General features: G+C 53.2%; 1 protein-coding gene across 1 annotated transcript in view; it reads right to left on the bottom strand.

Moving 5' to 3' along the window:
• The window catches only part of SLC22A1 (solute carrier family 22 member 1), a 68,626-nt gene extending 57,413 nt beyond the window's left edge, over window positions 1-11,213 (bottom strand). Inside the window, exons 1-4 of the mRNA XM_030804706.1 lie at window positions 10,803-11,213; window positions 4,376-4,479; window positions 1,830-1,984; window positions 122-290 (exon numbers count right to left, since the gene is read on the bottom strand). Of these exons, the coding sequence (XP_030660566.1) occupies window positions 122-290; window positions 1,830-1,984; window positions 4,376-4,479; window positions 10,803-11,213 (839 nt within the window). The remainder of the gene's footprint in view (window positions 1-121; window positions 291-1,829; window positions 1,985-4,375; window positions 4,480-10,802) is intronic.
• Window positions 11,214-11,679: the final 466 nt, after the last annotated feature.

The following is an 11,679-nucleotide window of genomic DNA, read 5'->3' as shown; positions in this document are numbered from 1 at the left end:
CCTTTGGAAGACGGCCTGTAGGCTCCCCCCACTCCAAGAGGCTGGTCCCTCGAGAAGACAGAAAGTGCAGCCACAAGGGTGGCCGGTGCCCCTTCCCCGTAGGCAGGAGGAAGGGCCTCACCAGTAGTAGAGCAGGAAGAGGAAGGTGGGCAGGGAGACTGCCAGCTGCAGCCAGCGCCAGTGAGGCAGGGCGTAGGCCAGCCCGGTAAGCGCCACCAGCCCCGCCGTGAAGGCCATCTGGTACATGATCGCCACCGTTCTTCTGGAGCTCGAGCCAACAAATTCTGTGACTGAAACAGGAGGTGTGGACGTTATGCGCGTTCCTCGCAGGAGCACAGGGGCCTGACGCCGTGCGTTCAGAAGCTCTGGGCCCCAGTCCAGCTTGTCTCCCCGTGGGAAGCTCCCACCCGGCCTTGCCCAGCCCCACCTGCTCCCAGGCTTCTCTCTTGTGTGTCTCCCATTTCTCCTTCCCCCAAACCACAGCCACACTCACACCTCCCCTTGTCCCTGGGTCCCCGGACCCACCAAACCAAGGCCCCAGAGACCCACCAGGCTGCTTCGCTCTCTGGCTTTTCCCTGACCGTCCCTTTCCGCGTCTGCTCTTTTACCATCTGCGCTCCCCTCTGCCTGCTTCAGGACTCAGTCCTCTGGCCTCACCGCCCCAACGCCTTCCTCGAGAAGCTCCAGACTCAGCTGGAATATTTGTCAGGACCCCAGGGGTGTTCATTCATTTAGCAAATATCTTTGAGTGCCTACTGGGGACCTGGCACTGTTCAGGGTGTCTGGGGCACATCATGAGCACAGGAGGTAGAGTCCTGCCCTCAGAGGCCTCATTTGGCAGATGATCCACATCACAGATAAGAGAATGCAAACCTGTGTTAGAGCGTGATACGTGTTAGGGGAACAAAAATGAAAACGGGAAAAGGAAATCAGGGGAGTCGTGGATGGAGGGGCTGCAGGTGGTGTCCATGGATGTGGCCCCGGGTCAGACCCCCTAACCATGTGTGGGACGGTGCCTAGCAGCAGAGGCTGTCACAGGCTCCACACGCATGGGGCTGAGGCAGCTCAGCTTCACCAGCTGCTCACGGCTTCTCAAGGCAAGAACGTGGATCCTCTTGGCCCTAGTGAATTAGTTCTCAGAATGCCAAGTGATAGCACCTTGTTTTCAAAGGTGATAAGACATGGCTATTTTTCTCCCCTACAAATGAGTACAAGTGTGGCTCATCCTCACTGCTGTCTGCCACGCCCTGGCCTGGGGAAGTACAGACGACTCTTAGGCTGCATCCCTCCCGGAAAGGGTTTTTTGTTTTGAATTCTTAACCTTCGTAGAATATTTGAAAGGGAAAAAAAGGCTGATATGTAAAACTCCTCATGTTGGTTTATACTTCAACTTTTTCAAAATCCTGATTTTCACAGTCCTTATTTTATTTGCTCCTGTTTTCTCTCCTAATTCTTGAGTGCCATTCAAGCCCGTCGAGTTTGCTGTATTTATTTTAAGGAGTTGCTGGTTCTTTCTTATGTAAGATGCTAGAATATTCTCTCACTTGTCTCCTCTTCTGCACCCCCTCCTGACTGCTGTGAGCACCTCAGCATAGAGTCTTTTTGTTCCCCAAATAGATAAGTTGATTAATAGATCACTAATCTAAGTGATAATTTAAGTGTCTCAGACACAAAAAGAGAGGAGGCCATTCTAGCCCATGTCCTGCCCTAGTCACATAACAACAAGGAACAGGTGCCCCGCAAGCTCCCTGACCCCACAAACAACCCCCACCCTCATTAGGCCCGTCCCATTCTACCCCAAGACCTGGCCTCATCCCCATGATAATTACTTAGGGTGTAGCCGGCCATCCAGTTGCCCTTGCTGACCAGGCCCTGCAGCAGGCGGAAAAGCAGCATTGACGTGTAGTTGGGCGCGAAGGCCATGAGCACGCCTGACACAGCGTTGACCAGCACGGTGCCCAGGAGACACAGCTTACGGCCAAACCTTCAGAGATGAGGAGACACGGAGGGCAGGTGGGAGAGGTTGAAATCTGGGGTCAGACATGCATGGTGGGATGCCAAGGGTCACAGTCGGAGGCCACCACACCACTGTCCTGGGAGACTGCAGGGTCTATCAGGACGGCAGTGCCCAGTGCACCGCCCAGCCTGCTCATCTGTCCCAACAAGCTCCACAGCCCTTCCGGGTCTGAAGAGGAGTCTGAGCACTCCCAGCAGCATCACAGCTCAGCCGGGCAATGCCCGCAGCCCCTCTCCAGTTCTCATGCCTGTCCCCTCGCCTTATCTTCGTATTTAGCAGATGGCATCATTATTATCGCCACTGGTCAGGCTGCGCCCAAACCAGGCTTCCTTCCTCCCATAGTCTTATCAACCATCACGGAAGCTTTTCAGTGCCATATTCAGCTCTGATAGTGTAGCCATACAGGGCTGTTTCTCTTCTCCTTTTTCCGGGAATGAAATGGACAAATGACTCACTAGGATTGCACTGTTCCCACCCAATCTTTTTGACCACACCCCACATTCTCCAAGAGCCAAGGAAAGAAGCCAAGGGCAGACCATGCAGTGTGCCCACCCACCCACGCTCCCCACCCACCTGCCAAGCCCGTCCCCTCTGCCACCCCCATCTTCCTCCACTAGGCCACTTCACTTGTCTACCTTGTGTCCCCTGGCCTCAGACCTCTACCCCGCCTCAGGACAGCCCCAAACCGGCCAGTAAACCCCAGCCCTTTATGAAAACACAGGAACTTCTGCCAGAACCCATGTCTTCTAACCAGGGATACTCAGCCCCAGTGGCAGCACCTGGCTTCGTTCCCTCTCCCTGTCTCCTGCAGCGGCATCTGGGTCTGTCTCCTCTCCCTGTCTCCTGGGCAGTGCCTGGCTCTGTCCTCTCTCCCTGTCTCCCACAGCAGCACCTGGCTCTGTCCCCTCTCCATGTCTCCTGCAGTGGCACCTGGCTCTGTCCCCTCTCCACGTCTCCTGGGGCAGTGCCTGGCTCTCTTCTCCTCTCCCTGTCTCCTTGGGCAGTGCCTGGCTCTGTCCTCTCTCTCTGTCTCCTGCAGTGGCATCTGGGTCTGTCTCCTCTTCCTGTCTCCTGCAGTGGTACCTGGCTCCGTCCCCTCTCCCTGTTTCCTGCAGCAGCACCTGGCTCTGTCCCCTCTCCATGTCTCCTGCAGTGGCACCTGGCTCTGTCCCCTCTCCATGTCTCCTGCAGTGGCACCTGGCTCTGTCCCCTCTGTCTCCTGAGTGGCACCTGGCTCTCTGTCCCCTCTCCATGTCTCCTGCAGTGGCACCTGGCTCTGTCCCCTCTCCATGTCTCCTGGGGCAACACCTGGCTCTGTCCCCTCTCCCTGTCTCCTGTGGTGGCACCTGGCTCTCTGTCCCCTCTCCCTGTCTCCTGGGGCAGCACCTGGCTCTGTCCCCTCTCCCTGTCTCCTGCGGCAGCACCTGGCTCTCTGTCCCTTCTGTCTCCACCTCTGAGCTGGACCAGACCCCCAGCCACGCCTGGGTTCCCTGGCCCCTCTCTTCTTCCTGCATCCCCGACTCCCTCCCCTATCATCGTCCTCATCCTGGACCCTCCCCACGCTGTTTTAAAGAGTTGTTCACACAACTCCACTCTCCTGCCTTCCGGTTTTCTCCAACCACCCTGTCCTGGGTGCCGGGCCCCCCACAGCAGATTCTGACCACTCCTCCTCGGGGTCTCCTGGTGCATTTCCACAAGCGCCCTGGAGAACAGTTGTCCTTCGATCTCGCTGCCATTTTTCCTGTCTCCTTTTCCAGGGCACTTTCCCTGCCTACCTTTCTGCATTGCAGTTCTCTCTCGACACCCTCTTCCAGCACATCCTGATATGCTGCACAGCCTTAAATACCAACTACTGGTGACAAACCCCCAATATTGAACTCCAGCCCAGACCCCTTTCCAGAGCTCACTCACATACCCAAGTGGCTCCTTGGCATCTCTTCATAGATGTCTCAGGCCGTGCAACACATGTCCAAACCTAACATCTCTAAGAGCTCTAGTCTCCTCCATAACCCCTCCCCTATCAACCGCTGCAACAAAATCCCTTCCTAACCCTCTGCCTCCCATCTCAAAATGGCCTCACGACCAGGCACCTGCTGGAAGCATCAATCTTGACTGTGTCCCCGCTTTCTCTCAGCCCGCCGACTGTACAATCTGCATGCAGCTTGGACTCTGAAACACACCTCAAATCTCTCCACCGCTCCCCTGGCAGCCCCACAGTAGCCCAAAGCAGGCGCCACTGTGTCTTGTCTCCAGTGACTTCTGCAGTTAATTCCAACTGGTCATGTTCTCCACCACTGTCCCTTAGAATCTGTTCTCATGGCATTCGGGGGAGGCTTACCTGGACTGGCCTTTACATACCTGTCTGCAACGTAGCCAATGCCCAGAGAGCCAAAGAAGAAGCCCGCATTCAAACAGGACTGAAAGAGGTCCAGCTTCCAGGAGTCAGCACACACCAGGTTGAACTGCCAGTCACACCACGGCAGGAGGAGGACCAAAAACACAGAACCATGTGTGAGTCAGGACTACACCCTTCCATCCTCTCTTCAGCAAAGCAAATGCATTTCATCAAACTCGGTATCCCTGGGCTGTTTCACAGAGTCTTCTCCTACTACATTTTCATAAGACAAATTCAAAGTTTCTGATGAATCACTCGGCAAATATCAAATGCGACTGACCCTTGAACAACATGGGTTTGAACTGCGCGGGTCCATTTATAGATTTTTTTTTTTTTTCAATAAAAGTTACACCGAGGGTGCCTGTCTCTTCTTCTACCTCTTCCACCTTTTCTGCCTCTGCCCTCCAGGACAGCAAGACCAAGCCCTCTTTTCCTCCTCCTCCTTAGCCAACTCCACGTGAAGACGATGAGGGTGAAAACCTTGATGATGATTCCCTTCCACTTCGTGATGTTTTTCCACTTCCTTATGTTTTTCTTAACATTTTCTTTTCTCTAGCTTACTTTATTGTAATAATAAGTGTATAATACATATAACATACAAAATATGTGTTCATTGGCTGTTTATGTGATTGGCAAAGCTTCCTTCCAGTCAATAGTAAGCTATTAGTTGTTAAGTTTCTTGAGATAGACTGTGCCTTAGGGTCACATGTGGGTGGGACCGAGGGTTAGGAGGACATTAGAGGCTCCCATGCACCAAAAGCCAAGGAAGGGAAGATATCAAGGTGGAGGGGACGGAGGAAAAGACAGGCATGGGTTGCTGGGAAGGGCTTGTTTTCTTTGGGTTTTTGGAGAAGGCAGATGTTCCCTGCATTTAGAGGCCTTGGGGAAGAAAACCAGGAACGGAGGGACATCCAAGAGTCCTACCTCCCGTAGCACAGAGTAGGTGACGCTGGCACATGCCTAGACATGGTAGAGGCTGGAGGGCAGAAGAATGGCCCCTTCCTCTTTAGAGCTGAGACAGGCAGAAACAGTGGACTCTGGGGAGAACAGAGGGTGTTGGGTGGGGGCCTCTCGACCCCTTCAGTTCCTGGTACAGCCCCTCCTGGGTGGTGGACACATCCTTCCTTCCTGCCCCCGTCCCCCCGCACTGCTCTGTCTGCATCAAGTCCATGGCTACCCTAATCAGAACACTGTTGAGTGTGATGGCAGCGAGTCACTTCACAGCCCTGGGCCTCAGTTTCCCTGTCTGAAACGTGTGTTGTACCCATTCCATCACACCCATAGGGCTGCTTTGTGCATTGGAGGGGAGAAATCACGTGCAAATAGCTTTAATAAATAATAAACCCTTTTATTTTAGAAACAGGTTTTATTACCCCCACTTCCAACTCTCAAATCTCTAAAGTTGCCAGTTTGAGCCATGCCATGCCCCGATCCTGGGGTCAAACATTCAGAACTGGCTTTGTGCAGTGGCTTACACCTTAATCCCAGCACTTTGGGGGTCTGAGGCAGGAAGATCGCCTGAGCCCAGGAGCTTGAGACCAGGCTGGGGCAGCAGAGCGAGGCCTCATCTCTACAAAATATTAAAAAATTAGTCAGACATGGTACCATGTGCCTGTAGTCCTAGCTACTTGGGAGGCTGAGTTGGGAAGATCAATTGAGCCCAGGAGGTTGAGGCTGCAGTGAACTGTGTTCAAGCCACTGCACTCTAGTCTGGATGACAGTGTGAGACCCCGTCTCCAAAACCAAACAACATTCAAAGCTTCAAGGACTCTGAACTCAGCCAGCCTGGGTTCTGTCTGACGCACTGACTAGTTCCTTGACATGAGCACTTTTTTTTTTCCTGAAATATAGGTTAAACTCTGTGTTACCACTTGAATTTCAGAAACAAATACAAGCCTCTCCTAGTAACTGCCTTCTGCCCAGACCCCAGTGTCTGCTCCTATGGGTGGTACAGCTCTGGGGCGTGTGACAGCTACTGCTCAGTGTCACTCTCATGTTTTCTGCCAGTCCCAATGTTGATTTCCTCTAAAACTCAGCTTAAAACACAACTTCTCCATGGAGCGCCTCCCAGGTCACGCACCCGATGTATAACTCTTTTGGGCTGTGGTTCTTTTCCTGCCTGCCGTGTGCTCTGCCATTAGAATACACATGGACACATCCTTATCTGGCTTTCCCAGAGTTTGTGTCTCCAACTGCCCAACTCTCTCTTTGCAGCCTCACCCGTGGTCTGCTGTACAGGATTTCACTCAAGTTGCAGGGGTCAGGGAAAGATGTGGAATTATTACCTGGGGCCTTGGCTTATTCCCTTTTCAGCCATTGTTTGTCTGGTTTTTATTATAATCTTTGCAAGTTGGTGTCTCTGTAAGATGTGCCTGCCACCTTCCTGAAACACCCTGTTGCCATCATGCCCCAGGACTGTGTATGGAGCCAGCGAGCTCCTGGAGCTGGAGTGCATCCCACCTTCCAACACCTCATCCACACAGAGAACTGACTCTGCCCCCAGGCTACCCTGAGGATCAGTTTCTAGAGCCACCTGCAAAGCTCGTAAACCTGCCATGCTTCCTCTACTACCAAATGCCAGCCCAACCATGAGTACCCTGACACATTTGTGCACCTTGAGAAGACAGGCTGGGCCCTGGGAGAAGCTGGGGCTGCATAAAGGTAGGGACGGGATGGAGGATGGGAATCTCCTAGGCCCACTCGCTGCTCCTGCTGGGACTTCACCAGGGCCGAGGCAGCTCTTTCCAGCACAATTATAAAGCAACCTACTGCTTCATCACAAGAACCACACAGGGTCCTGGTGAGGCCACAGATTCCCTGCAGATTCTGCCTCAGTGGGTCCCGAATAGGAATCCAGGTGATCCTGAGATCAGCCAAGTTTGGGAAACACTAATGTAACTACCTCTGTCTCCCTGGGCCTGAGACCACTTTCCCTTGCTCAGCATTCACGGCTGGTGGAAGACACCTGGCCTGGTGTGGGCGCTGTGGCTAAAACCAAGACTGACAGAGGAGATCCTCTTGTTGGGAGAGTCAAAAGCCAGGAAAATGCCCACATTCCTCCCCCAGTGGACCTCATGATCTTAGCACCTAGCCTTGGGGTGGGAGTTAAACTTGGTGTTCAAACAAATTAGCTCATCTTCCCTCTTAAAGCAAGTTCCAATGTCCAAGGCAATGCTAGGTTAAAAATTAGTTCTGCAGAAATGATTAACTAACATTGATTCCCCAACAATAATTTTCAGTTTTGGGCCGGGCGCGGTGGCTCACGCTTGTAATCCCAGCACTTTGGGAGGCCGAGGCAGGCGGATCACGAGGTCAGGAGATCGAGACCACGGTGAAACCCCGTCTCTACTAAAAATACAAAAAATTAGCCGGGCGTGGTGGCGGGCACCTGTAGTCCCAGCTACTCAGAGAGGCTGAGGCAGGAGAATGGCGTGAACCCGGGAGGCGGAGCTTGCAGTGAGCCGAGATTGCGCCACTGCACTCCAGCCTGGGCGACAGAGCGAGACTCCGTCTCAAAAAAAAAAAAAAAAAAAAAAAAAAAAATTTCAGTTTTGGAGGAGGAGCTGGGGTCAAGAAGTTGGGGTTAAAGTGGGAGACAATTCCTACCCAGGAGCCAGTTTCTATCACCCTCCCCCCTACCCCCAGGCTTCCAACCACCTTGGAAAATCTTCACATGAATCCCACCACCCTCCCAACTCACCATGGCTCCAAAAGAACATGGAGTGCTTAGTGTGGGGTTGCCAGGTACAATACAAACCATATCCTCTTCACCATCTCTGCTCATCAGAGTTCCAGGATTCCCACAATCCTCCCCAGGGCTCTATATCTTGGGGTTATTGGAAGCCCCTCCACAGCTGCCATGGACAGGCAAGCTGTTCTAAAGCACTCTCGGGCCCCTCTCATCTGTCCCAGCCTCCCCACTTCTGCTGCACCCCAAGGTCCCCTCTTACCAGGCCCCTCTACCTGCCCACATGGCTGCCTCTCCAAGGCTCCCAGCTCAGCGTTCAGAAGCTCCATTTGCCCATACTCCCCAAGCCAGAGCCCTCCGCCAAGCTGGGCCTCCTTCTCCCCAGCCCTGACAATGCTGGCATCTCTTACATCTTGTCTTCCCTTCATTCCCATGACAACCATGTTGGCCAACACTTTTTACCGGGGCTCGCTCTTGGCCTCCTCATGCATCTCTCTACCTTTCCTGAAGCCTCCAATCCCACCACCACCCCTTCCCACCCATTCACGAGTCCAGCTACGGTCGCCTTGCTTGCCTGCCTAAATAAGACCCAAACTCCTCTGTTGGGCACTAAGGTAGCATTGCCTGGGTTCACAAATAAAAATACAGAATGCCCAGGTAAATTTGAATTTCAGATAAACAACTTTTTTTTTTTAGGATGAGTATGTTCATGCAATATTTGCATTCCCAGTCTCAGTTATCAGTATCAAATATCATGCAGTATCTGGGACGTAAGTATCCTATCCAGCTGGATTATCTGAAGTTCAAATGTTCGAATTTAACTGGGCGTCCTGTATTGTACCTGGCAACCCCACACTAAGCACTCCATGTTCTGGCCTCAAGGTTAGACACCAGTGTTCTCCCCGCAACTCCTCATATCACGACCCTCACATCAGGGCTCCTTGCACCCTGAATGCAGCAAGCAATCCCTGGGCCCTGAGCCTGGGCTCAAGCTCTCCCCTTGGTCTGGGGATCTACTTCCCCTCCCACCTGTCCCCTCTCCTTGCTGGTCAAAATACCACCTGCGGCTCAGCTCAAAGCCACCTCCTTCCAGAAGACACCCATGATCAGCTCAGACTCAGCAGGTGTCTTAGAGCCCACCAGTCCCTTTCCACCCTGCTCACGGCATTCACCACAGGCGGCCTTGGGCTGTCCTTAAATGAACACTGGTCTCATTCTTGCCACCCTCTTCCCCTCTCAGTCCCCACAAGACTGCAGACTCCTTGAGGGACCTCACAATCTTCTCCTGTATCTCCCCTGCAGCATCACAGCCAATGCCAGAATAGAGCGAGTGTGCCGAACATACCGGGTGGATGTCTGACTGGAGGAATGATCACATCTGATCTCCTCAAAGCAGAGTACGTCTCAGTCCCAGACAGCAAACACGTCCCCATCCTGGTCTGCTTCTAGATTCCCAGTGGGAATGTCAGACGGTTGGAGATCCCTGGAAGGTGGGCTGCCTAACTTGTCATCCATTGTTGGAGGATGCCTTGGAGACAAGACGTCTCTTCAGCATCGTAAAGCCAGTCGCACCGGCACCTGCTCTGCTCCAGGCAAGCAGGTAGAGCAATGCTCAGGCCCAGAGGGGAGGGACCCTAAGCTTTCCTCCAGTAACAGCCCTAAATGTGTCACCGCTGATACCACTCAGGAAAGGGAAAAGAGGAAGAACAGAGACCCAAGAAGTCCTGAGAGCTTGGGTGAGGGTAGAGGGGGCAGACAAGTGGGCAGGACCAGAAGCAGGGAGCGCCCGGTTACCTCTTATTTCAGGGAAGCAGTGCCCGCGCCAAAACCACGCCACTGCTCGTTACTAACAGAGGGCCTCTGACAGGCTTTGGCCCATGGCTTCTCCAACCCACCAAGCATCTACACTTGTTACCGTGCAATACTTTCAAAAGGGTTCATGAAGGGAAAAAAATGTGGTGACACTTTTTACTAAAAGATCCTCAAAGCAAAATGCTCAAATAACCAAGTAAACTACTCAAGCAAGGCCCTTTTGAGGCCATCGCCCTATCCCATGGGCCCCATCGGGCTGCACGGTGTGACTCAGTTTGGATTTGCTCCGTGCTTTCACAGATCCCAGCTGAACCTCACACCCCTGTGAGGCAGCTGTCATCATCCCTGGTTGACTGATGAGGAAATGAGGCTTAGAGAGGCAGTGACTTACCCAGTGATGCTCAGCTAATAAGGGGCACAGCTGGGATTCCACCAAATATTCTCACTTCCAAGCCAGGGCAATTCCAGGCCATCTCAACACCACCATTGAGGTCAATCGTCATCACTCTTGAGCAGAAGGAGGGGGCCCACAGTACTATTGGTGGGGAAGCAGGACCCAGAGCAAGTTGATAGTTCTGGGAGAAGCCAGTGGGGCAGGCAGAGAGGTTCCTGGTCTCCCAGCTGACTCCCATTCAAGCAACCCAGCAACCTGGCTCCCCACTTGTGCTGGCTGGTCTCTCCTGCCTCAGCTTCCTCCTCAAAGACCCAGAGTTTGTGGTGGATTAAACTAGAGAAAAGAATGCCCCGTGCCTAGGACACAGCCAGACACTCACGAACTGCACAATAAACATAGCCCCCTACCTCTTTCCTGATATGGAACTGAACCTCATAGGATTTGCTTTATATTTCTCCCTGTCCCAGGAACTCTCATGTTACAGAGGCTCTTTTACCTCAGTGACGATGGAAGAGCCAGGCGTGTCATACACCCAGCCATCCTGGCAGGGACCCAGTGGCAGGTGGCTCCTGTTGGTGGCCAGGCTAGCCAGGGGGTCTACACAGCTGAGGGCGCTCTGGTTCCAGTCCACTTCATAGCGCCTGCACTGGCCAAGGAAGGCCTCGCCCGCGGGCCCCAGGCCTGGTACCGTGTAGTTGAGCTCCTCCGCGGGGCTCCAGCCGCAGCGCTGGCTCAGCTCAGCCACCCCAGGGCTCTGGCAGCGGTGGTCAGGTGTGAAACCCTGGAAGACGATGCCCACACAGATGGGCGCAAAGGCAGCCGACAGCAGGCATAGGATGAGGAAGGCTTGCTTCTGGAACCAGCCAAACTCCCCAATCTGCTCCAGAATGTCATCCACGGTGGGCATGATGGCTCAGCACGCTCATGGCCGTGGCCAGACCTGCTCTGGGCTGCAATGGCCAGATGAAATATCTCCCTTAGAGATCTTTGAAAAGGAGTGGTTTGAAATCAGTTTGCTGTCCAAGTGTGAAACATCTGGAAGGCAACCAAGGAGAAATAATCTTTTACCCCATGGTGCTGGTTTCAGGAAAAGGAAGAATGCACGTGGTCGCCTGATCAAATTGTTTGCTTTGCCAGGGAGCGAGTCAGTGGGGTCTAAACCCGAAGAGAACTGGAGTTCAGCTGCAGAGCAAGAGGAGGGCAGGAGAGCAGGCCGTGCAAACCTCCTAGTAGCCCCCTCAGGGCTCTTCCAAAAAGAATATCTACTCGTTTTCTAGATGTGATGGTATGAGGCAAGTATTGGGTGACAGCCAGGTACTAGGTACTGTATTCGGCTAATACAGTTCTGTGATATCATTTAAGAATTTTTTTTA

Source organism: Nomascus leucogenys, chromosome 3, assembly GCF_006542625.1.
Source record: "Nomascus leucogenys isolate Asia chromosome 3, Asia_NLE_v1, whole genome shotgun sequence".
NCBI classification, from domain to species: domain Eukaryota; kingdom Metazoa; phylum Chordata; class Mammalia; order Primates; family Hylobatidae; genus Nomascus; species Nomascus leucogenys.
This window is presented reverse-complemented; position numbering and strand designations above follow the sequence as displayed.